The sequence below is a fragment of the Myodes glareolus genome, chromosome 4 (genome assembly GCF_982192425.1).
Source record: "Myodes glareolus chromosome 4, mMyoGla1.1, whole genome shotgun sequence".
NCBI lineage: Eukaryota > Metazoa > Chordata > Mammalia > Rodentia > Cricetidae > Myodes > Myodes glareolus.
In genome coordinates, this window is record NC_142029.1 from 26,924,610 (window position 1) to 26,951,647 (window position 27,038).

The 27,038-nt window shown below is 38.9% G+C and overlaps 1 protein-coding gene across 3 annotated transcripts in view; it reads left to right on the forward strand.

Moving 5' to 3' along the window:
• The window catches only part of Vps13c (vacuolar protein sorting 13 homolog C), a 162,382-nt gene that overhangs the window by 76,293 nt on the left and 59,051 nt on the right, over nucleotides 1-27,038 (forward strand). For all 3 annotated transcript variants that reach the window (XM_087905351.1, XM_085689278.2, XM_087905352.1), the window contains 13 exons: nucleotides 892-1,039; nucleotides 1,641-1,749; nucleotides 12,439-12,572; nucleotides 13,897-14,053; nucleotides 14,871-14,950; nucleotides 15,674-15,733; nucleotides 16,672-16,834; nucleotides 18,734-18,847; nucleotides 20,101-20,204; nucleotides 20,752-20,919; nucleotides 22,863-23,167; nucleotides 24,214-24,361; nucleotides 26,283-26,433. In XM_087905351.1, the coding sequence (XP_087761477.1) occupies nucleotides 892-1,039; nucleotides 1,641-1,749; nucleotides 12,439-12,572; nucleotides 13,897-14,053; nucleotides 14,871-14,950; nucleotides 15,674-15,733; nucleotides 16,672-16,834; nucleotides 18,734-18,847; nucleotides 20,101-20,204; nucleotides 20,752-20,919; nucleotides 22,863-23,167; nucleotides 24,214-24,361; nucleotides 26,283-26,433 (1,841 nt within the window). The remainder of the gene's footprint in view (nucleotides 1-891; nucleotides 1,040-1,640; nucleotides 1,750-12,438; nucleotides 12,573-13,896; nucleotides 14,054-14,870; nucleotides 14,951-15,673; nucleotides 15,734-16,671; nucleotides 16,835-18,733; nucleotides 18,848-20,100; nucleotides 20,205-20,751; nucleotides 20,920-22,862; nucleotides 23,168-24,213; nucleotides 24,362-26,282; nucleotides 26,434-27,038) is intronic.

Below are 27,038 nucleotides of genomic sequence, written 5' to 3' on the forward strand. Positions count from 1 at the left end.
TGACGTGGATGAGTCTGCCGCAAGTGTAAGATGCTGTCTTTTTAGATGGGTAATTATTCTTATAAGTGGAAAGAGTAGATATTGTAGAAAGTATAGTTAGTGAGTAAACCACTGATGGGGACATTTACCATCTTGTGAAACATTATGTACTGTACATAATTGCCTGAATGTTATATGTACGATAGGTAATATTATCTATATGTTATGGGTATGATGGGTGGTCTGGTAGGTCATCTACACCACTTTCTCCACAAACACAGAAGTAAATGCAGTTGGCTTTGTGAAAGGTACATGGTTGCTAAGCAATAGGACCTTTCTGCTCCGTTGTCTTAGCAGAGCACTTAGGTAGATGTGGCCCATTGTTGACTGAAGGATTGTAATGTGACACAGACTATATTATCCCTAGACTAACGTATTTGATTATTTCTTATGTATCTGCAGCATTGTGAATAAAAACCCTAACCAAACCTTTAACTCAGTTCTTCTCTCTATAGTTTTAGGAAAAAAAAATGTTTACTTAGCTGAGAGTGGTGGCACACGCCTTAATCCCAGCACTTGGGAGGCAGAGGCAGGCGGATCTCTGAGTTCAAGGCCAGCATGATCTATAGAACAAATTCCAGGACAGCCAGGACTGCTGGAATATAGAGAAATGCTGTATTGGGAAAAAATTTTTCTTAATGGCTCAGTGTTCACCACATATTTTAATCTGTCTCTGCTAGTGGATTGTATGTTAATTTCTAACTCAGCTTTGAAACCTCTCAGCTGCAATGTTATAAGCTCGTATGCGGAGCAGCAGATAGTGCTTGGCATGCATGCTAGTTTATAACCCTTGGCTGGGTTCATTGTCCTCTGTGAAGACCTGTGATGTGCACTCTCTCTCCCTTTTACTAGGACAGCAATCCAGCCAGGCGTCTCCCATCCTGATATTCAGCTGTTGCACCCAATTAACTTAGAGTTTTTTGTCAATCGGAATCTAGCTGCAAATTGGTACCATAAGGTGCCTGTTCTAGAAATTAAAGGGTGCCTTGATTCAATGAATGTAAGTACATGAATGAAAATAACTTCTCTGTTGAAGTTTCAACCTGGAAGCTTTCTCAGATGTACCTACGAGAAATGCAAATTTTACTGAATATTGAAAGACATTTTGGTGAAAGGTCATTAACCTTTTTAGTAGAATTTAATCTTAAGTTAAGTATGGTTCACTTTTAAATGTGCTACACACCCATTACAAAAGTCTGGGCACAAATTATTTATTGTTACATTCTCTCTCATAATATGTATTATGTACACACTTGTTTTTAAGGAAAGCAAAGTTTGCCTAAGGCAACTATGGTACTCTTTAAGGAGTGAAATGCATGAGTTTCCAGAACTTGTTATTTTAAAAATGGATTAGATTTCTTTAGGTACAATTAGCTTTAAGGAAAAACTAGTCAATAAAGTTAATATTGATTTGAAAATTTTGTTATTTATATGTTTCAAATTTTTATTTAAAATTGCATAAGTTAAAGTGAAGCAAGTATCAAAATACATTTGTCATTCTCGGTTACTGTCAGGATTATTCTCTCATTGCTGAGAAATTATTTTCTGTTTTATAGTTGTTTCATTTAAAAATGAATATTTTGTTCTCAACTATTTCACAGGTTAGTCTAAATCAAGAGGATCTTAATCTGCTGTTTAGAATACTGGCAGAAAATCTTGGTGAGGCCTCTGAAGACTTGGATAAAGGGAAGCCTAGAATACAGGAGACAGGTAAGAGACTGATGGCCGGTGACAGGTGCACATGTGCCTCTATACAGTCCAGTAGCCACTGAATGTTGTTTTCAAATCTAAAATTTGTTAAAATATTTTAACTGTAGTAGAGACTGAACCAGGGTCTTGTACATGCTGTGGTACATACCATATTATTGAGTTATAGCTACAGCTTGAAACACAATAAGCATGTAATTAAAAAATACATATTTACAAATTTTGATGTGTTTTACCAAGAAAGATGATAAGATGCTGTTGAATGAAAATGTGACTGGAGCTTACAGTCTCTTTTTAGCTAAGCAGACAGTTGCCAGTTAACATGTTTTCCAGACTGCTTGAGCTGGGACAAGGCCATTAGGAAGGGTGGTCATTAGCCAGTGGTAGATTTCTGCAGAAAGCATTAATTTGTATATTAAAAAATTTTAGAACTTTAGGCTCTGGCATCATATTCGACCTGATATTTAAGTAAGACTTAGTGGTAAAGTATATGAATTTAAATTGTTGGTAAATTATCACCCTCTAAAGATGGTAAATATAGTATATTAAAAATAACAGGAAGATTAAATTGTTAATTATGCCTGTTATTACTTAAATTTAAAAAGTTATATTTTAAAGCTGTTGTATATATGCATACATAGGAATAATATGCACATATGTACACAATTAATGAATATATTATGCTCATAAGTTGTATCTTTTATCTTTTTGAACAGTCATTGGCATGTTTGTTTGCCCACTGTGCTTCCCTGCTGTTTTCTTAATTAACAGTCCTAGTTCTGTATATTTCATACTTGTGTGTGTGTATGTGTGTGTGTGTGTGTGTGTGTGTGTGTGTGTGTACATGTGTGGTTTTTCAAGACAGGATTTCTCTGTGTAACAGCCCTGACTATCCTAGAACTCTATCTGTAAACCAAGCTGGCCTCAAACTCAGAGATCCACTTTCCTCTGCTGCTGTGGGAGTTCCTTCAGCTCCTTCAGCCAATCGCCGCTGAGTTACCAGCCCATTGGGGCGTGGTCTCTCCCTTTAAAAAAAGCAGCGGCTGTCCTCCACTCTCTCTTTGTCTTCCGGCTCCGTTTCCGGCCCCTGGACTCCTTTCCTGTTCGCGCGGAGGGGCTGTTGTCTGGGACGGTAATCTGTAAGTTTTTTCCCCTTTGAATAAATAACCATTCTATTAATCATAATTCCAAACTGGTGTGGGATTGTCTGTGACTTACGCCTTCATCTGGCGCCCCACGTTTGGTTGTAGAACCCCCCCTTCCCCCCCACTCAACTGTTTGCTACCAGCTCGGCTAGTCACGAGACCTCCCTCAGCTGCGGCCTGTGCCCTGTGTGTGGAGCCAGCAGTTCAGTTAAACCCCACGCCTCCCAAGCTCCACAGGCTCGGGACAGTCTCTGCCTGCCTGGTTTGCTCTTTTCTGAGTTGTTTTTAAATTTCCCTTGTAAGTGCGGTGCTTTAGTGGCGTGAATCAGAACGACTCGGTCACGTGGAGGCATACGCGGCTTCCGGGTTGCTCTTTTCTACCCCTGGATTCTGGGTTTCTGGTTCCGTGTATGGAATTGATTTAATTAAACTTTCTTTCTTGAGCAACTTATATTTCCTAGTTTTTAACAAATACTAAGGCAGACACTGAAACAGGACCTGTTTAAGTCACCTTTGCAGTGGTTCTAGTCGCAACTTGGCAACAGCGCCACCAACTAGACAAGAGGTAATATGGCAGTTTTTGTTTCCAACGCCAATTTTACTGTTTTCTTTATTAATACAATGGATTATGTCATGCAAGGTTTATATGACTATGGGAATATATTAATTTACTTGTTGCTAGGTTTCAGTTTTCTTTTCAATATTTTATCATTAAGAAAGATACGATTTTTACGGACTAATATTGAACAACTAGTTGAAAGGATTAAAATTATTGAAAATCAGGGGTTATCTGAACAAGTGGATACTATGATAGACAAAATTGACTCCATGTCCAAGGGTACTAGGAAGTTACCTGAAAGGGTACAGGCTGTTGAATTTGACGTTCAGATGTTACCACAAAGTTTTGATAAGGTAACAGATAGAATGAACCTCCAGAATGGGAACCAAAAAACTGATACCTTAGTGAAATTACTAGAAACACGGGTAGGTCAGGAGATTCAGGATTTAAGGGATACAATGATAAAAAGATTAGAAATGATTGAAGAAACTATTGGAGCTGGTGAACAGAGTAAGAAGGCACAAGGACAGGATACAATGCCACCACCAGCTGTTAGAACTGGCTTACCCAGGGTCCTAACAACATACCCTGTAATTTATTCTGACAAAGGGTTAACTTCCAAAGGCTCAAAGGGAGTTAAAGAAGCTAGATGGACACCAATAGCAATGAATGATTTAAAAGAAATTAAGCAAGCTGTCGTTAACTTTGGCTTGCACTCTGCATTTGTTAAGGAAATGATAAGGACTTGGGCTTCTAATGTCAGAGCTACCCCCCATGATTTCTCTCAGCTAGTGTCTGCAGTTTTAGATGATGGGCCTTCCTTGATGTTTGGAATTTATTTCAGAGAAGAATCCAAACATATGGAACAGCAAGGAAGAGCAAAAGGTGTGGAGGTTTCCCAAGATCAAATTCTTGGTGTAGGAGCATATGCTGATCCACAGGTCCAAGCTCTTTATGATGAAGAAGTGCTGTCCTTATGTCACAAAGCAGCCTTGAATGCTTTGAATAGAATACAAGATCCAGCAAAAAGGGTCGAATCATATACCAGGGTTAGGCAGGGACAGAGAGAACCCTTTACTGACTTTGTGCAAAGATTAATTAAGGCTCTGGACATAGGGGTAACAGACCCAGAAGCTAGACGAATACTTCTTGAATCTCTAGCTTTTGAAAATGCAAATACTGAATGTAAAAAGATAATTGGGCCTTTAAGATCTAGATCAGCACCAATGGAAGAATGGATACAGCATACAATGAATGTTGAGATGTTTAGCTATAACGATGAATCCTGGGTAGGAGAAGCGATTTCCAAAGCTATGAGGAGACATCAAACTACCAGGTGTTTTAATTGTGGTAAATTAGGACATCTGAAAAGGGATTGCAGGCAAAGAAATCCTAGGAATAATATCTCCTCTGGGAATGACAAAAGTAGGAGATCTCAGCCTTCAGGTATATGCAGAAGATGCGGTAAAGGCCGACATTGGTCCAACGAATGCAGGTCAACAACAGACAGACAAGGCAACCCGATACCATCGGGAAACTCCTTGAGGGGCCTCTCGCAGGCCCCCAAGCCAAAAGTGGCCCAGTCATTCCCAGTTACAGTCGAAAATGTGTCTCACCAAGAAAATTAAAAACTCCAATGTCTGCCGTAAAAAGTAATACTGGTCTAAATGATGAATTACATGTGGAGAATGAGTCAAAAAATTCAGGAGGACAGAGTAAACGTATATTTTGGCAAACGTATATTAACGATCAAAGACCAAAGCTAAGAGTCTGTATAAATGGCATTTTTATTGAAGGCTTATTAGACACAGGTGCGGATGTAAGTATAATTACTCCAGAATCCTGGCATCCGAATTGGCCTCTTCATGAGGTAGATGTTCAGTTCCTGGGAATTGGAACCCTATCTCGTGTAAAACAAAGCACAAGATGGGTGGAATGCATAGGGCCTGAAGGGCAAATAGGAAGATTAAGGCCATATATAGCAAATATTGCAATAAATTTATGGGGCCGTGACCTGCTACAGCAATGGAATACCCAGATTAACATTCCTGTAGTTCCAGGAACTCACAATTCTGGGAAGGATATAATGAGGTATTATGGAAAAAGGTCACCAGCCATTCAGGCTGTACAAGAACACACAGCCAATAGCAAACCTTTAGAGGTACCAACAGCCCTACCTTTAAAATGGCTAACTGAGAAGCCAATATGGATCAAGCAGTGGCCTCTAGCTGAAGATAAGTTACAGGCTTTGGAACAGCTGGTACAAGAGCAACTAGATGCTAACCATATTGAAGAATCAACCAGCCCTTGGAATTCTCCTGTGTTTGTTGTAAAAAAGAAATCTGGTAAATGGAGAATGGTGACAGATCTAAGAGCTGTCAACAAGGTAATTCAGCCTATGGGTCCGCTACAATCTGGAATTCCTTTGCCTTCTCTATTACCAAGAGGATGGCCTCTTATAGTTATTGATTTGAAAGATTGTTTTTTCACTATACCTTTGCAAAAAAAGGATAGAGAAAAATTTGCCTTCACAGTGCCTACTTATAATAATTCTCAGCCTACTAGGAGATATCAATGGACTGTCCTCCCACAGGGGATGCTCAATAGTCCCACATTGTGTCAATATTTTGTTAATAAGCCACTGGAAATAATTCGTAAGCAATTTCCCAAGTCCATAATTTATCATTACATGGATGACATTTTATTATCTGATTCAAATAAAGATATTTTGGAAAGTATGTTTGAAGAAGTAAAGAAAGTTTTGCCTAGGTGGGGATTACAAATTGCCCCTGAAAAGATTCAAAGAGGAGATTCTATTAATTACCTAGGCTACAGAATAGGGTTAGAGAAAATTCGAACACAAAAGGCACAAATTAGGAGAGACCGGTTACGGACTCTTAATGACTTCCAAAGATTGTTAGGAGATATTTCCAGTCTACGACCAGCTGTTGGGATAACACCTGATCTAATAGTTCATTTAAACAAAACCTTAGATGGTGATAAGGATTTGAATAGTCCCAGAAAATTGACAGTTGAAGCAGAAAAGGAACTGACAATGATTGAGGAAAAATTACAGGAGGCACATGTGGATAGGGTCAACCCGAATCTTAGTTCCATCCTAGTCATACTGCCTTCCAGAATTTCTCCTACAGGGATTTTAATGCAGAGGGAAGATATTATTTTAGAGTGGATATTTATACCTCATAAACCAAGTAAAAAATTAAAAACTTATGTAGAAAAGGTTTCAGAATTAATTATAAAAGGTAAACTGAGACTTCGTCAACTAGCAGGTATAGACCCAGCAGAAATTATAGTGCCTTTTACTACTGAGGAAATAAGAAAGTTATGGGAAGATAATGAACCATGGCAAAGAGCTTGTGCTAATTTTTTGGGAGAAATTAGCAGCAACTATCCCAAAAGTGATAGACTTAACCTCATAAAGAGAACTTCTTGGATTCTTCCTAGAATTGTACGTGATGCTCCAATAACTGGAGCTCGGACATTTTATACCGATGCAAATAAATCAGGGAAAGCAGGTTATAAATCAGAAGAATTGAGTAAGGTGGAACAAAGCCCTTATAATTCTGTCCAGAAGGCAGAATTATATGCCATTCTTATGGTGCTAAGGGATTTTAAAGAACCTCTTAATATAGTTACAGATTCACAATATGCAGAAAGAGTTATCTTGCATATTGAAACCGCTGAATTCATACCAGATGACACAGAGTTGACTTCATTGTTTATCGAGGTACAGGACATAATTAGGAATAGGCTTTGTCCAATGTACATAACACACATCCGGTCCCATACCGGTCTGCCTGGGCCTCTAGCACAAGGTAACGCTGAAATTGACCAATTATTGATTGGAAGCGTTCTGCAGGCCTCAGAATTTCATAAAAAACATCATGTCAATAGTAAAGGCTTAAAGAAAGAGTTTTCCATTACATGGCAACAAGCTAAGGACATTATAAAGAGATGTCCTACTTGTTCTTTCTATAATCAAACACCATTGCCTGCAGGGAGTAACCCAAAGGGTACTCAAAGGAATGAAATCTGGCAGATGGATGTGTTCCACTTTATGGAATTTGGTAAATTAAAATATGTACACCACACCATAGACACGTATTCAGGTTTTCAATGGGCAACTGCCCTGAGCTCAGAAAAGGCTGATTCGGTAATCACACATTTATTGGAAGTTATGGCCATCATGGGTATACCTGCACAAATAAAGACAGACAATGGTCCAGCATATGTATCTAAGAAAATGAAACGCTTCTTTGCTTATTATAATATAAAACACGTTACAGGTATACCAAATAATCCTACAGGTCAGGCAGTTATAGAAAGATCAAATCGTACTATAAAGGATATGCTAAACAAACAGAAAGGGATGAAAGATACCCCCAGAAATAGATTGCATAATGCTTTATTAACCTTGAATTTTCTTAATGCTAATGAGAAAGGAACAACAGCAGCAGAGAGGCATTGGATAATGGAAAAAACTTCTGAACTAAACCAACCTGTTTATTTCAAAGACGTGCTGACCTCTCAATGGAAGCCAGGAGATGTGCTACGTTGGGGAAGGGGTTTTGCTCTTGTTTCCACAGGAGAAGAAAAATTGTGGATACCATCAAAATTAATAAAGGTTCGATTTGAAGAGGAGAAACCTCTTGGAAAGGAGAAATGACAGCATCTACAATGATGATAACCATACAGGTGGTAAGAAAAGCATATAGAATGGGGGCAGGGTTCTGTTCTTATCTCCACAGGAAAACACTGATCTTTGAAAAGTTCAAGGGACCCTGGATATTTGAATACTGACAGATGGAAAATAACGGCCCAATAGGGACTATCAAGAAAACTGAATAGGTTCTGTAAGTACCATATACTAAATCATATTTCTAAATTTATAGAGCTGGTTTTAGAGTTGGACTCTGGCTCAGTCCCTCTCTAATTCCAAGCCTGTTGTTTAAAGAAAAACCCAGAGTTTCTGGAGTTTCTGTCTCATGTCAAGAGCCATGATATGGGACAGAAAGAAATATGAGTTTAGAAAACATCTTTACTTTTCTTCATATCTATCATACCTTCATTAAATATATCTATCATGTCTCTCATTGAATATAGGTATTCATGTATATGTCTATATAATTAATGTTTAAGTTTTCCACAATGAACAATGAGTTTTTCCTACAGTGACATTTGAAGTTTCCAGGAAGAAGATGGGGCCCCATAACAACAACTCCACCTGGTTGATATGACGTCATGATACTGATAGCGCTACTACAAGACCTGTTTTGGGTACCAGCTGCACAAGACGGTTCCAACGTGCTGAAATGGTGCACATCTTGTACAACATTCTGGCCAGACCTCCACAAAATACTCAGAGACTATTTGCAATTTTAAAAGACATTGATCTTGAAATTTAACCATCATTTTACTTTCACAGGATCCCCCAGAAAGAACGTCGCCCCCATGACAGCTGGAAGTAATTCTAGAGAACGACGTCCCCTCTCCCAATAAAGTTTGTCCTTGGGTTTAGGGACATCATTTAGGGGTTGGTTATAATTAGTATACGGTTGAGGGTTGGGGGAGGAATTTTATAAGCACAGGAATCTTAAAAAAAAAAAAAAAAAAAAAAGGAGGGATAATTGGATTATGGGATAAATAGATTTGTACTTGTGAGTTATTGCTTTTAGACAAACATATTGGTATCGATTCTTATATATTGATACAAAGTTAAATTATGTTGACTATTTTATGCATGCATGCTTCATGCTTCTACTTCTGTTTAAAACATTTTTATGTATTTGTATATATATATTGTATTGATATATGTATATTTACCATATTGCATTGTACACTTCTACCTCTGATTAAGATACTTATATATTGTTTATGTATTGATATATATTTACCATATTGCAATGTATACTTGCACATTGTTTATATTTGGAGGTCTCATTGTCCTCATTTATTGCACACTTGTTTATTATCTCAGTCTTTAAGTTAGATAGATATTGAGAATTATATAGATCAACAGTCATCTAAGTTTGTCATTTATAATTAGACTAATCAGGTTCTTTAGATATATAGAGATTATATTCAGTATAGATAGATAATCTTCAACCTCTTCAAAGAGCTGTAGAAAATGGCCTTTAATCTAATTCAGAGTTCTATGGTAGGGAGACACAATCACTCCTGGCAACACTGATCTATGCCCGAGAGAATGTTGAGCACCAAAGACACTCCACCTGGAGCCTTTCTTCTTGGCAGAACTGGCCTTTGGGTAAAAAAATGCTCATACCTCAACTACTGACAGAGTTACAGAATATCCGTAAATGGATAAAACAAGACTGTCATATCCTGCCAAGACAGGGTAAGATAGTTTTGAAGTTTCTTGCCTTTGAAAATGGTATGTCATTTACATCAGGCCTTAGCCAAAGTTGGTTGCTTCAACGCTGCAAATGTGACTTTGGGTGTTTGTCCAGGTAGCCAGTTGTCTCTGCGATTTGGTACATGTTCTGGAAGTTGTTTGATTGCACTTCCTAATTACTCAGATAACATTATTTCCCTTCTCAGATCTTCGATGGGATTGAAGATTATATAAATGTAGTTACTTTCCTTTCATGACTTGGCCAAGTTATTTGTTATACAAGACTTAAGCTAGTTAGAATAGGATATTTGTATTTATTGTATATAATTTCGTAGGTTTGTACTTATTGTATATAATTGCGTAGTAGGCTTAGAACTCTCTTACTTAAACAAAAGGGGGAGATGCTGTGGGAGTTCCTTCAGCTCCTTCAGCCAATCGCCGCTGAGTTACCAGCCCATTGGGGCGTGGTCTCTCCCTTTAAAAAAAGCAGCGGCTGTCCTCCACTCTCTCTTTGTCTTCCGGCTCCGTTTCCGGCCCCTGGACTCCTTTCCTGTTCGCGCGGAGGGGCTGTTGTCTGGGACGGTAATCTGTAAGTTTTTTCCCCTTTGAATAAATAACCATTCTATTAATCATAATTCCAAACTGGTGTGGGATTGTCTGTGACTTACGCCTTCACTCTGCCTCCTCATTGCTGGGGTTAAAGGCGTGGGCCACCATGCCTGACTCCCTCTGTCATTTTTTTTTCCTTTAGAATGACTTCCTTCTATTAGATTCTGTTGAAGTATCATAACTTTTTAGATACTTCACGTTTAGTTTTTCACTGTTAGCCATGTTGCATTGAAATGTCCTTATGTATTTATTCATTGTGTTTCTGTAGGACCACACTAGTGAAAGGAAATGCAATCTGTATTGTATCAATGTCATTTAAATTTAACTAACATTATAGGTTTTAATAAACTAACTTAAATTTTAAATTTGTTTGAGAGTTTTATACATGAATGTGATGTGTTTGTTCAATCTAAGGTTTGATAGTGTTACAGGAGCATGTACTTAGCTCTCCTGTTGTTCTGTTTTCCTGTAGCTTTCCAACGGTTTTATAAAATTTGTTGACACTTTTGCCCATTGACCAGGTGAAAACTATTTCACTGTATGTTTTTACTTTTCAATTGTACACAAACCTAAGCACACACCTCCAGCTGTAATGGTCCTGAGCCAGATGTCACACATTCCCTGCACACTCTCCCACACTTCCCTCCCTGTTAGGACAGGTCCTGCCTACCTCGCACTCCTCTCAGAGGTCACTGCTGTTCTGACATATGACCCTGCTGATGGCTTAATTTGACTTTTTCATGAATTTTATGTAAATGGAGTTATGAAAAGTTTGCTCTTTGATGTTTGGCCTTCTTTTCTTATGATCCGTGAGGTTCATTCAGCTGGTTTCTGTAGTGGTGTTTGCTATAGGGAATCCCTGTCTCTGCCTTATGAGGCTGGAATTATAAGTGAGCCATCACACTACTTGGACTTCCTTATTTGATTCCTGGAGAACCAAACTCCTGACCTCTTGCTTTCATGGCAAGTACTTTAGCTGCTGAGCCATTCCTACAGCTCCTTACTGGGGACATCTTCTTCTGTGACTGTCCAAACCTGTTAACAATTAGTTTTATTTGAAGCAATTCTGGAATAAGAGGATAGATGAAACTTTGCTCTCTGAATTGCCTTCTAAAAGGTATTAATGAGTAGTATGGTTTTTCCATGTGAGTTTCTAGTATAGTATGTATATACTCAGGGCTGTGCAGTGTTGGATTAGTGGTCAAGATAATGTTAATTGCAATAATGTTAGTGACAGAGTTATGTTGTTGACAGTGATGTCTGTCAAGTCAGACTGATGAACTTGGACTCTAGCCTTTGCATATGACACTAGGCAAGGTGCCTAATTTGTCTAAAAAATTAATGTGCTCACCTGTGGGATGGGACAATGAAGTTCTTCCCCTAGAAGGATGACCAGCAGGACAGACCACTGAGCTTGTTGCTCAGTGTCTGGAACCATATGTGTTAGGGTGCACATATAACAAATGATAGCTTTATTATTTTTGTGCTATAGGTTAGAAAACAGTTGTACTGCACTTCATGGCGTATGTTTCAGAACAGCATCATAGCCATGGAGCTTTTCTTTTCCTTACCAGACTAGAATACCTGGCCCCTTTTCCTTTCTTAGCCTTAGCCATACTACAGTCTGTTCTGTTTGCAGACCCTGACTCGTGCCGTCTCTGTATGGCTTCCCATCGTTTCTCTCCTTTAAAAACGTGGGCTGTCTTTTCTGAGAGGAACTGCTCTGTGTGGGTCATTCATCTCTGTGAATATTTTCTTCAGCTCGCTGATGTCTCTCTGTGCATTTTATGGACAGCCTGTTAATATTTGCCTGCTCCCCGTGAATAAGTATGGCCTGATTCTTGTGTTTGACTTGGCAGCGTGTGTGTCCTTTTACTAACATGAACTTTCTAAGACTGAGAACGGTTATGCATTTGTGGGTTTTCAGAGTGCTCATACATGTTTACAGTGCGTGTCAGTGAAAGAATGAATGAATAGAAGCAGGTATTTCTGTTTGCCCACTGTAGGGGAAGCGAAAGCATGCCGAGAAGTCTCTGCACCCCAGGATGTGCACACCACACAAGGTGCATCACCAGCCAGAGTGGAAGAGACCAGGTCCATAGACATCATTAATGTACTACTGAATTTTGAAATTAAAGAGGTATGTAATTTTCATCACTTTTTACCAAGTGAAATGAACAGGTTATGGATATTTCTATCATTTCTACTAAGTTAAATTTGTAAATAATTGATATGTATGAAAAGAATCTTAGACTGTTAATGTGAAAGTGTGCTTTAAAATTTGGGGATTTACTAAGGACCAGTTACATTTTAGGAATCCAGTATTTTGGAAGCATTTCCTGTAGCTTGCTTTTTAGACATGATAGGGTGTTGGAGTGTGACTTGCTTTGTGTTTTCATGTAAGAACAACAAATATAGAGAAATCGTTTGCAAATAAATGTTAGAAACTCAGTAGAATAAAGCACAGATCGTGCTCACTTAAAAATGCTCTATTACTTCAGTATGGATTTTCTTCTTTCTTTATCTGTTCAACAGTTGTACCATGTCTGTGCCAGGACTAAGAATATATTAGAAAATACAAAGATTTCAAATACAGTTTTGTATGGCCATTAAAAATATGCTCAGACTAGGCTACTTTCAGGGCTTGTTGTGGAGATGGTAGTGACTGGGCATCTGAGATAGCTGAGAAGTCTAGGGACGGTTTCTGGGAGGAAGTGACATTTGAGTGGAGTTTGTAAAGAAAAAAGTAATAATTTGAGAAAATAGATTAAAGAGAGGGCCTGGGACATAGATCGAAAGGGTGGGCATGGATAGAAAGGGGTGGGTATGGATAGAAAGGGGTGGGCATAGATGATAGGAAGGGTGCACATGAATAGAAAGGGTGGACATAGAATACATAAGCTCTTTCCCTAGCATTTATTATATACACTAAGTTCCATTACTGTGAACCTAGTTGACCTGGAGGGAAGGGATTTATTTGTGCTTGCCAGGTTCTTAGCATTGCACTGTCGCTGTGTACAGGGAGACTGCCACCTAGTGGGTAGAGGCAGGAGTGCTGCGAATGACCTATTTTGCACAGGATAGCACCCCATTAAGTCGCCCAAGATTAAGAAGCCTTGCCTGAGGATTTGTATAAAAAGTAGCTGATGCTTTCAGCAGAGTTTCAGACAGAAGCTATTGATCAGTTAGGATTTCTAGGACTGGATCCCTACCTGCCTGTCTTCACGCCATTCTCTTACCCTCCCTCAATCCCCGTATTTCACCTTTGAAAATCTCTAGAAAACAGTGGTGATGCATCAAAGTCTGAACAAATGTATAAAGAGTAAATAACAATAGGTGATTTTCAGCACCAGAATACCTTTTCCTTGTGTGAATTCTTCATATCACTAGGTAGAGTTACTAAGTTCCTATCGTCACTGTGCGTTAGTAAAGCGGTTTGTGGTAATTCGCCCTCATTCTTTTAGGTTATGGTTACTTTGATGAAAAAAGCAGAAAAGAAAGGAACACCTTTACATGAACTGAAGATCCTGCATCTTGGGGTGCAAGCTAAAGTAAAGGCCCATGACATGACTGCTGAAGCTTACCTGAGAAGAATTAGCGTGCGGTGCTTTGATTTTCCTGGTAAGTGCAGAGGCCCGTCTGTGCAGGTCTCATAACGAGCATAAATACAGGGCTGCATTCTGTTCTTCTACTTACCGTGTGTATTCCTTACATACCCAGTTGGGGATGGTGTAATAAACCTCACCTAAATGAGTATAGTGACGGTAAGAAGTCACATCCCAGGTACAGAGCCCAAAGACCCCTTTTGAAAGTTAATTTACTAGGAAGCTTAACTTTACATTTATTTACTTGCAAATTATATAACTGTTAAGATCTATTTTAATTACATTAGTATGTGCTTATAAAAAGTAAATATTAAACAAAACATAAATATATAGGAGACACTTAGTGTCACTTCCTCCCAGGCGACTGTGAAGTTGCTGTTTAGTGGGTATCTTGGATTTTTTAAATTCACTGTTGGAATTTGCAGCTATCTGAATATTATAGTTCCTGGTGTTTAAGCTTCCTGAGGACTCTGTGGAGCATCTTTGAGAAGAAAAAGTGTGTTTGAGACTAATCCCTTCCTGTGTTTTATAGCTGTCTTTTCTCATGCTAGGATCTGTTCCCGTGATGGTAATACCTGCAGCACTAGTGTATGAATGACAGCTGGTATTGACGAGTGCTGTTTTCTTGTTAACTTTGCAGTCTTTTATTTTTCCTTTCCAGTTTTTGAAAGCTAGACTTACTGAGATACAGTTTATAGACAGTAAATACATTTGTCTGTTTTCTGTACAGTTCTCTTATAAGGATTTCTCTGTGTAACTGGCTGGTTTCCATTTTAAAAGATGTTTGAAATATTGAAGGGATGGCACGGATCAGATTTTCTTTTTCCTTCCAGATTCTAAAGGTGAACCTCTGTACATTGTCAACTCCTCTAACGTTTCTGATGGAACCCTCCTGAAAATGCTGTTCATTAAGGTATCTGTTCTAGTTCATTTCTGTCGCTGGGATAAATACCCTAATGAAAGGCAGTTTAGTGAAGAGAAGATTGATTTTACCTTTAATTCCAGGCTGCAGTCTATCATTGTGGGTAAATAAGGATAGGAACTTGAAACACATAGTGACATCATGCATCCACAGTCAAGAACAGAGAGAAATGAACACGTACATACTGCCTGCTTTTTGTGTTCACTCATTTCTCCACTATTATGCTCCTTGCCTAGGGGATGGTGCTGCCCACAGTGGGCTGTGCCCTTCCCTATCAATTCACTGAAGGCAATCCTATATACACATGCCCACAGGGCAGCTTCATGTCGACAGCCCTCATTGAGACTTGCTTTCCAGATGATTGTAGGCTTCGTGAAGCTACAATTAAAGCTAAGCATCACAGTACTTCATTTCTTTTCTGGGGTTAATACTGAAGTATGAAAAGTTATTTATATTCCCCTCACTTTTGGATGGGCCCACCTATTTAGATGCACTAACATCTCCTCCGGAATAGAATAAGGGATTTGAGATTTTGCATCTATAGTATGTCAAGTATGTTTATGTGGTCAGTTTTGGGGGCATATTCTTATTTGCATGTAAGAAACGTGTTTGTCATCTCTTAATAGCATGTTTTAAGATGTAAAATATATTTTTTTTCAATGTGTGAAATTCTAGTGTTTTTAACTCAGTGGTTTAATTATCAACTGCTTATAGGCAGACAGCGATGGACCAGAATTTAAAACTGTTCATGATAACACCAAACAGAAGCTGAAGGTGAGTCTTTTGTAATTCATCTTAAGACTGTGTTATTGATGATTAAATGTATCTTGTGGCCAATTTCAGTTGTAAGATGCAAGATCTAAAATTAGAATGAAGTAGTAGTTATAGATCTAAAGTTAGTGCATATAGAATTGAAATAAAAGTCTTGCCAAAACTTCTTTCTGAAAATATTCTTTTAAAACATAAATTAATTATTATTTGTGGAATATACAGATAATTTTTATTTTGAGGGAATTTTGTTCACTTTAGCCTACTGTAGTTATTTGGCCTGATATTCATGGCAGAATTGAACATTTGAATTCTGTATTGGCTTTAGGGCTAGAAGAAGATTAAGGAAAAGATAGAACATGGCCAAGTATAGATATACACAGTCCATTTGAGCATGTATACTCAGTGTAGGAATACTACCGTATCCTTATTTAAGACCCAATCAAGCGCTGGGCAGTGGTGGTGCATGCCTTTAATCCCAGCACTAAGGAGGCAGAAGCAGGGGATCTCTGTGAGTTCGAGGCCAGCCTGGTCTACAAGAGCTAGTTCTAGGGCAGGCACCAAAGCTAAAGAGAAACTCTGTCTTGAAAAACAAACAAACAAACAAACAAACAAAAAGACTCAATCAAGCTTGACTGAGGTTAGAATTAATGTCTGCACTGGGAGTGGGCAGGGCATTGGTTTGTTGTCTGGTAAAGACTGACGTGATAATAGTAATAAAGAGGATTAAAATGAAATTAGTAATTCATTCTTAATTATTTAGAAAGGGTCTCAGTTGAGTCATTCTGTGTTAATTACATACATTGAAACTCAGCCCAATGATGTTACTGTGACCCCAATGACATGACTGTCCCCCTAGTGGCATGACTCTCTCCCAGTGTTGGGACACACACACAGTGTTGTGACCGTCCCTGAAACCCTCCCTCTGATGTTCATTGTTCTAGGTTTCGTTTTCATCTTTGGACTTGGTGCTTCATTTGGAAGCCTTGCTTTCCCTCATGGATTTTTTGTCATCTGCTGTTCCATCCTCGGACTCTTCTTCCTCTGGGAAAGAATCTGGACCGAAGTCACTTGTGGGAGAATCCAAAAGTCTTGCCATCAAAGCTGGTATCAGTCTTTTCAATACGTTCTCAGAGAATAGCCTCTATATGAAGCTAGGATAAATGTGAACACTTCGATGTTTACAATGTCTAACATATGAAGGTGACTTCTGAAGAAAGCGGGTTCTACTCTTACAAGATTACATGGCAGTTTATTGAAGAATTTGAAATAAATGTTAATAGTAATCATGTACTTCCAGCGGGTTTCACTCTCTGCAGGTTCTTTATGTTGACCTTTTCATAGTCTTCTGTCCAGTAAAAGTGAGAAGGTAAGAAGTTAAAAAATGGCGACAGTCATACTTAGCCACAGAGACCCACTTCAGTCAGTGCTGCTGCGCACAACACTTGTAGTTCCTTTTGGGCACTGAGGATGATCTCACAGAAGGGACAGAGTCACCTGACCTCTAATTTCATCCCTGTTTCTGTCACACATGGAACTTGGTCTGTGTTCACCAGGTGCATGACTTACATTCTGAAATATTGGGTATAAAATGCCAAGTGGATAAAGAACATGTGCCTGATTTGTAATTAAAATGTTTACTTATTTTTAAAACTGATATTTTCTGGTTATTCCCAGGTTGAATTGTATCTATTTTACTGACATCTTAAGTATAAAATTTCAGAACTATTTGATTCTATACAAGGATTTTACTTTTAAAACCATAGAACAATGTTGTTGTTAGAAGAATTTCCCCTTCCTTGTTGTTTTGGTGGTGTCCTGCTGTGTAACCCAGACTGACTTCAAACTTTTAATCTTCCTGGCTCAACTTCCCAAGTGGGAGAATGCTCTAAATGTGGCCACCGCACTTGACTTCCTTATCACAATGTACCTAACACATTAATATCTTTAAGAGAGCATATTCTTAGAAATCTCGTTTCCTTATGTATCGTATACATATACCATTCATAGCACATCTGAGTTAGTGGAAGGCCAGTGTTCAGACCTTAATCCAACTGAACTGTTATCTGGTTTTGCTGCTCAACTTGACTTGATGGTTTGTTTATCCTGCACCAAATGTTGAGAAAGAAAGCAGCCTTTAATGTTAGGGTTAAAAAGTGAGAGCTCCATGCTTTCCGTTTATAGGAAAGTTCGGTTCCCTGCATGTAAGACAGAGATGTGAGAGAGTGTCAGGACCTGCACAAAAACAAAACAAAACAAAACAAAACCATTCAGTTGTGATTACTTTTTACTTTTATTTGTTTGGTTGTTTTGAGATAACATCTTGCTATATGTAGCCCAGGCTAGATACAGCTAACTCACTGTATAGCTCAGGTTAGCCTCAAACTCATACAGTCCTTCCTTCTTAGCCTTTTGAATGTAGGATTTGCTACCATACTTAACCTGACTATATCCTTACATACACATTTTTTTTTGATTTTTTTTTAAAACTTCAGTATATTTTGTGCTATTATTAGTGACTCTTTCATAGAATTACTTATGGACCCATCACGTAAAGAAACTGGGTTGGCTCCTCAGTTAAAGAATATCTAAAGGGCACAGTAAATAATATGAATTCCATTGACTGTTGATTATTATTTTGATTTTCATTATTATTCTTTGATCTAGTATTTGATGTGACTTGTTAAAATTTTTTTATTAATCAAATTCTAGAATCTAATTTAGAGGGTCTCCTTTATTTTCCTAGAAGAAAAAAAAACCCTACAGGAACATGTCTGCCTAGTGAGTAGCGCTGTCTAGGTGTTGTGGTTGCCTTATCCATAACTGAAAGCCAACATGCTGGGTTTTATATGAGTTGCAAAATCTGTATTTATATTGTCTTGATAGAGAATTTATGATTCCCTTTGCACGTTATGTGATTTTTTTTTATTAGTGAACTTAAACTGTTTTGTTTTTTTTTTAACCATCTTTGTACATCACTGACCCCTGATTTCCACTACTTTTCAGGGCCCAGCACTTCTGAAGGTGATGTGTTTGATTTGAAGGTCACAGCTGAATTAAATGCCTTTAACATCTTCATTTGTGATCAGAAGAGTAACATAGCAGATATTAAAATACATGGTAATTATCCTTCCAAAGTAATTTGGAAAGTTGAGTGGATTCATTTATATTGAAGATGTATGCAAGCTTTGAACAACTATACTTTGAAATGATAGCGGTAGACTTGTTATGATTCATTGCTGACTTGAGATAGTCCTTATACATTTTAAAAATTTTAGAATAAATCTAAGGCTTAAAGTTTTATTGTGATTGCATTTTCAGGATAAGATAACTTGAAGCAGGTAAATATCGCAGTAACTCTCAGTGTGAAAATAACAGTCATTATTCTTGTTTCCCTTGACTTTTGAGCACACATAACAGAGCAAAATAAATTTGCAAAAGACGTTTTTTTTTCCCCTGAAACAGAGTTTGCCTGTGTAACAGCTCTGACTTTCCTGGAACTCACTCTGTAGACCAGGCTATCCTCAAACTCAGAAAAATCCCCCTGCCTCTGCCTCCCAAGTGCTGGGATTAAAGGTGTGCACCACCACCACTGGGTTTTGACATTTTAAACTTTTGCTGTCATGAGTTGAGACATCAGCCTCAGGTTATCTGGTAGATTCTAGGAAGTCTGCAATGGCTCAGACCTTGAAGCTTAACACTGGCCAATGTTGAACAAATTAATTTAACTTTCTCTACCCTCCTTCCCCTTTAAGTGGAGACATGGTTGTTGTGAGGGTAACATTTGTACACTTATATTGTGTGGACAAGTGTGAGCCACACTGTGAGCAGTTTTAGAAGGTTGAAAAATCAGCACCATTCAGCAAACACTGCCAGACCTTGGGTGTCGGCAGTCTCTCATGAGGAAGAGTGGTTTCCAAATCCTTATGCCTTTGATATCATGAACATGGCAAACTTTTTAAAATTTAGAAGATTATGCTATAGATGTAAATTGTTGTAGAAATAGTTCTTAGCCACAAGATGACGTTTACTTCAGTATTAATTACATGCATTTGTGAAGTGCATTGGAAAATACTGTCTCCCCAAGTAGTGGCTCTGACCTCACCAATGCATAGGATATTATTTTCAGAGAAATGACATGAATTTATTTAAAACAGTGGCTTTTTAAAAATGTTTTTTGACTTTTATGTATGAGGTGTGTTCTGACTTAAAAGTGGTCCCTCCTTTTCTTTCTAACCCATCTCATACATGGGAGGTGATTGTGTTAGCATGTCTGATAGTAATTTTTATTTACCCTGTATCTCAGAAGCATGTTAGTGCATTTAAACTTACTTCCAAAAAAGAAATATTTGTAAGTGGTGTGTCTCCTGTAGGAATGGATGCCTCTATTTCTGTGAAGCCAAAGCAGACTGATGTGTTTGCCAGACTTGAGAATATCGTAGTTATGAATGTTGATTCACTGTCCATTCACAAAAAGGTAATTACAAAGCTGATCTCTGTGTTGAAGCGTGGTGTCTGGGGACCAGGTGCCACTACTTATGTCTTCGCTGTGTGTTTGTTGTTCATCTGACTTGTGTTGGGCATATTAGGGCTGGAGATGGAAATGGAAGGTCGATTTCAGGTTGTAAAGCCTGCTGTGTAGTGATTTGAACAGTTATTTCCGGAAAGCTTATTAATGAAGTGACACTTATAGAAAAGGAAAACGATGACGGACGTTGAAGGTTGAGTTTCCGTGTTGTTTTTCACTTGTCAGTTATAAGCCGGCCTCTGGGGACAGGAGCTGCGGAAGAGAAGAGGGAGGGAGAGGGTAGGCAAACCCACCCTTTAAAGGGGAACACAGGGAATGTGCATAGGGGGTGCTCTTAGTGGCCGCAGCTGAGGACTATTTTGTCAGGACCCCAAGGGCAGGCCAGTACAGATGCCTGAATACTAAGTCAGGCCCTGTGAATCAGGATGAGTACTGAGGGTCCAGTGACAAGGTTTCTGTAGCTCTGCTGTAATAACCGATTGTCTTGTAATGTCAGGCCGTCTCTATTTTGGGAGATGAAGTCTTCAGGTTCCAGATGACGCTGTATCCAGATGCCACAGAAGGCGAGGCCTATGGTGATATGTCCAAAGTGGATGGCAAACTTAGTCTCAAAGTGGGCTGTATTCAGATTGTCTATGTTCATAAATTCTTCATGTCTCTTTTGGTAAGTGTATTTTTATTTGTACTTATTTCTCACTGAGGTCTAAATATTGTGGCCATATACCTCAATATAGAGAGTTAAAATCTGCACTAATAGGGTATGTTTGTTAGTCTTCCAGCACTGTGACAAAATACTTGAGATAAACAGCAGAAAAGAAAAAGACTTGTTTGGACTCCGAGATTAATAGGCCTTTGACCATGATTGCTTGGCTCTCTTGTTATGTTGAGGGAGACAGTTCTGATAGAATGTGTGTGCTGGGACAGGGCTGCTGACTTCATGGCTGCTGGGGAACAGAAAGGACAGATGGGGCCCAGGTCCCAGCGTCTCCATAAAGGGCATGCTCCCCAGTGACTGCACTTCCTCCCATCATGCACTACTCTAAAAGTCGTGAAGCATCAGTAGTGTCACAGCCTTGTAGCCCAGCCTTCAGCACAGGATCTTTGGTGAGCATTTAAGATTGGGAGCATAATAAATGGTTGTGTAATAAACACCCAAACTCTGAACAGAATGTTCTAAATAAGTAAATATTGTACTTACTTATTTTTCTAAATAACAACGTGTATTTTTAAAGATTTATTTATGTATTGTCTATACAACATTCTGCCTCTATGTATGCCTGAATACCTGAAGAGGGCACTAGATCTCATTATAGATGGTTGTGAGGAACCACGTGGTTACTGGGAATTGAACTCAGGACCTCTGGAAGAGCAGTCAGGGCTCTTAACCTCTGAGCCATGTCTCCAGCCCCCTTTTAAACTGTCATTCTCTAATGTTTTCATAGTTAACATTTCAAAATACTTTTGGTATTTTATTTTTATTTATGTTTGTATATACACACACATATGTATTGTTTGCTTTTTAGTACTTGGAGGTTTTGTTGTTTTTGTTTTGTTTCAATTTGTTTTGTTTTTAGAGACAGGGTTTCTCTGTATAACAGTCCTAGCTGTTATGGAACTATCTCTGTAGACCAGGCTGGTCTTGAACTCACAGAGATCCATCTGCTTCTGCCTCCCAAGTGCTGGGACTAAAGCCACCATCACCCAGTTTGTTTGTTTGTTTATTTTACACAGGACCTCATATAGCCAGACTGGCCTCAAGTTCACTGTGTCGCTCAGGATAACCTTAAATTTCTGATCCTCCTGCCTTTATCTCAAGTGCTGGGACTAAAGGTATGCACTACCATACCCAGCTATTATTTTTATGTAGTTTATTGTTTGTATTGTTTGCTATTGTAATTTAGGGCTTTCCAATATTAGTTGTTTGGTAAATACCCAAAGGTCATTATGTAGTTGAAGAACGAATATTGAAACTTAGAGTTTTGATTATATTTGTGATGAGCCAAACCATGAAATTCTTACTTCTACTGGGTCCTTGCAAATATTTTGGGCTGAAGAGTGTAAATCTTCTTACTGGTTCTCCATTTCTATCTCAACCATCATGTTTATGTTTCTAGAATGTATTTTGGGGTAGTGAAAGAGATGAAATCACTCTTGTATGATTAATGGATGCACACTAAGAATATTGTTTTTAGATTCTTCATTTGGAAAATACTTTATTTCAGTTGAAATGGAGGTGACGTATATGTTACCACAAGTAACTTTTGATTCCTGTTAATGATTGCAAGATGATAGGACGATAGACAATTAAGCATATTTGTACGTCTAGGGTACATTACAAAATCTTCATGAATTAGCTGCTAAAGCATTAGTTGCCAAGGATAAACTTTATTCTTGTATCCTGAAAGCACAAGAGTGGAACCTATTTTGGGAAAGGGTACTAACTTACATAACTTCCTTTTCGTTTAAATTCCAATGTAAGATGTGTCGTCATTCCGAGGAAAGTGGGTGCTTAAGTCACAAGTAACATTTCTCTCACGCGTGCTCTTTATTGAGCTCTGCAGGGTTTTCTCTGGTGCACTGTGTCTACCTGTCATTCTCTCCGAACAGAGCTTCCTCAACAATTTCCAAACTGCCAAAGAAGCCTTGAGTACAGCCACAGTCCAGGCTGCAGAGAGAGCTGCATCCAGCGTGAAGGACCTGGCGCAGAAGAGCTTCCGGCTTCTGATGGACATCAACCTGAAAGCGCCTGTCATTACTATTCCCCAGTCTTCTGTGTCTCCTAACGCCGTTATAGCAGATCTTGGCTTAATCAGGGTTGAGAACAAGTTTAGCCTGGTTCCTGTGGAGCACTACTCTCTTCCCCCAGTGGCTGAGAATATGAGCATCCAGCTTACTCAGCTGAAGCTCTCCAGGTTTGTGTGTGTCGTCTAGCAGTTTATTGCTTTCTGTGCATTTCCAAAAATTTGTTTTCACCTGCAGTAATTACTATGATAATTCATAATTCTCATTCTGTATTTATTCCAGTTAGGAAACTGACTGCTGCTTTCTGGCCAGTAGTTAATAGTATATGCTTTGGAGGGCCTATGTTTTAGCTTAATAATTTTATAGTATTTTTCCATTCTTTAAAAATGATTATAAAATTAAAATTTCCTAATGAGGAAGGGACAGGGCACATGCCTCTAGATCCACCAATTCAGGATGCTGAGGTGGGAGAGTCATGAGCTCACAAGTTTGAGACGAATTTAGGCAACATAGTGAGACCCTATCTCAAAATAGAAAGAGCTCTATACTTAGTAAACATTTGTTTTGTTTTTCTTAATTCTACATAGCTATTGATTTTTCTCTGTGATAGAGAGACCTTCCTGAATTGTAGTGTGATTTAAGATGTTCATTCCCAAACTTTGTTAGGCTTAGGAGTTTCCAGTGAGGCATCCAAGAGTCCTTAAATCAAAACATGAAACCCTTGACTCTGTTGGACAGCAGTACTTACTCGGTTATATAAATGGTTATTGGCAGACAAACTAGAAATGGCTGTTGTTCTATCTTCATTAACTTGTAGGTTTGGTGTGTTTTTCTCCTTGAGTTTGGAGAAATAATGCCACATTAAGGCTAAATACACAGTGACTTCATTAAGGATCTGGTTTTGGAAAGGTACGGCCTTTGCTTACACAGCATTGGACTAGTGTCCTATCAGACAGTCCTGGTAACAGCAGACACATTTATCAGACCTGATTCAAAGTTTATCTGAGTTTATTGTTTCAGATAGCTATGCATATAAACCTGACTTATTCCGATGGGTTGATGTCTGTAAAGAAACCTGTTCTAAAACAATCCTGATTGTAGCTTTTGAGCGTTTAGGAAAGTGTTATAAAAACATACAAAATATGGCTGTCTTCATTTTAAGTTATAGACTTAAAAATACGTGGATATTTATAAGAAATCCTTGTTATTCTTTCAGAACTGTTTTACAGTTTGATTCGCTCCAGCCTGACATTGAAATCTTAGAACCAGTGAATATGCTTTTATCCATACAGCGGAATTTGTCAGCAGCATGGTACACACAGATTCCAGGCATGGAGATCAAAGGAAAGCTCCAGCCTATGCAGGTGAGTATGTAAATTACAGACAGTGCTGGGTAGGCCTGCCTTGTTCGCAGTGCAGTTTCTGGTGTGTCTGAAAACCAACAGTGAGGTCTTTGTTCCGCACTCTTCTTCATTTCACTTTAGATAGACATTTGGTAAAGCCAGGATGAAGCCAGGATGGGGCCTGTGTGGATCCACTGAAAATATATATTTTTTAAATTGGAAAGTTTGATTAAACTCTATGTATGTATGTATGTAAGTACGTACGTACCTACCTACCTACCTACCTACCTACCGTGTTCTGCTCTGCCTGCATGTAAGCTGCAGGCCAGAAGAGGGCACCAGATCTTATTACAGATGGTTGTTAGCCACCATGTGGTTACTGGGAATTGAACTCAGGACTTCTGGAAGAACAACCAGTGCTTTTTAACTGCTGAGCTGAGCCAGATCTCCAGCCCTGATTAAATCTGTAATGTAGTAAAATTGTCAGAGTGTTCAAATTGATGCTCAGATACTACATTCAAAACAAAAGTATTCTATGTTTTATTCATGCATGATTTGCATGTATTGGGGTACAATAGTTTGACTAGTATTGAATTGTATAGGGGAGGGGCCCTCTTTTATTTTGAAATAGTTATTTGAGTAGGCGTGTGCGTTTATTTGGGAGGCAGCAGTATTTTCAGTAGCATAGTTTAGGTCTGTCAAGGGATTTGAGGTCAAGGGTCAAACCAGGAAGGATATCAGTGAACAACCCTAATAACATGTTTCCAGGAAATTGCTTCAACAGTTAGAAACTGTGGGGTCATACTCTTAGCATTGTTCTCCAGAGTTGTAGAAGGGCCACCTAGTAGATGATGTAGTTTTTCAAGTTAGCTGCTCTCAGGCAGGTCTGATATCTTGGGTGACATCATAAGTAAGAAGTTTTAAAGTTGATGCCACATCTGTTACCAGAAACCTGGGGCATAGAGTAAGCAAAACATCCTTATTACCTGGTGCTTCGTGTTCCCCCATCATCGTGTAGGCAGGAAGCTAGACAGTGCTTGAAGAAGGTGCATGTATGTATTTTGTGTGCAGTTAAATGCAGATGCTTTAAACAACCCATGCACAACTGCTTATACAAGCTTTGAGGACTGCTGTGTGTGCTGGGGGAGGGAGGGCTGAGCAAGGAAAAGATGAGAAGCTTCTAAGCAAAGCCTGAACTAGTGGGTCTTAATAACCTGTGGCCGTTTCCTTCAGTCTGGCCGCTCCACGTTGTTCAGCTCTCCACCATAACGATGCTATTGTTCATGTCCTAAAGATAAAAAAGACTTGCATTAAAGAAGCGGGGAAACTTGGCTCACACACAGCTTAAAGGCAAAGAGCTGGTACAGATCTGTCTCAAGAGCTTTTTAGTCTTTTTATCTCACATGCCCTTTTGTAAAGGTAAAAAGGGAGATGCTGCTTTTCCGGTGTGCATGATGTCTTAGAAAGTGTATGTTGGTAGTTGGATTAGCTATTATTGTAAGAGGTGGCATTTTTGCTAAGCTGCCAGATGTTTGTGTGTGTCTAGTTGTGTCTGTAATGAGATCAGAGCTACAGAAGGACAGGTCCGTTCTGGCAGAGACTGGAAGCTGAACATGTCCCTGTGTTGGACTTGGAGGAAAACAAGTGATAGCAAATGAGCTGGTGCTGGATGAGGTGAAAGAGAGGTGGAGTGGAGCCTGGAGCGAGGCCTAGGAATAGGGTGGTGTGGTCCCAGGGCAGGCAGGAAGGGCACTGGGTTCCAAGGGTCTGGATGCACTGGAGGTGTGTGTCATCCTTGATGAGACAAAATATTTCTCTACTGATGCTGCGGTTTCAGCACATGTGTTTTCTCTCTCTCAAGTAGATGAATCATTCATTCATGAGGCTATAAAGGCATAATGTTTTTCTTACATCAAGTAACCAAATTTTTGGTGGTTTTCAGGTTGCTCTCAGTCAAGACGACTTGACAGTTTTAATGAAAATTTTGCTGGAAAACCTTGGGGAAGCTTCTTCCCAGCCAAGCCCTACCCAGTCTGCACAGGAGGCTGCAAGAGTAAAGAGAGATACTCGGAGTGGACCTGACTACCTTAAAGGTAAAAGCTGATGAAGAGTTTTGTGTTGGCATTGAAAAATTAACAGCATCATACACTGTTCTCTGTTGGTTGTGTAGCACAGTGTTGTGAAAAGAGTCACTATTCTTAGTGTTTACTGTGGAAGGTCTGCTGGAGTTGTGGCAGGGTGTATACATTGTCTACAGTCAATACGTGATATTTCCACAACTGAAGCAAGATAAAGGACCCTTTGCTCTCATGAACCTCTCTAGAGTGCTACTTGAGCTTTACTGATGAAGCTGCCATTAGTAATTACTGTCATGTTGACAACATTACTTCCATAATTAGGCTGGGCATGTTTTGGGATTCTCAGAGTGTGTGAAAGAAGTTTAAATAGCTGAGGCCAGGATCATACTTTGAGTTTGGGTTTGCCTCAGGTGTAGACAAATGCTGGATAAGTAGACTGTTGTTAATAGGACACAGGAGATGAACAAATGTTAGTGATGAACGGTCTCATTGAGTTTGACCAGATTTGTGTTTCTGGTTCTCATTTTATAGTTATTTGTTCAGATGCAAACTGCAAATACAGTGGCGGAACAGAAATTATTTTCTGTAAACACAGAGCAAGCCCGAGGGTTTTCCAGCCT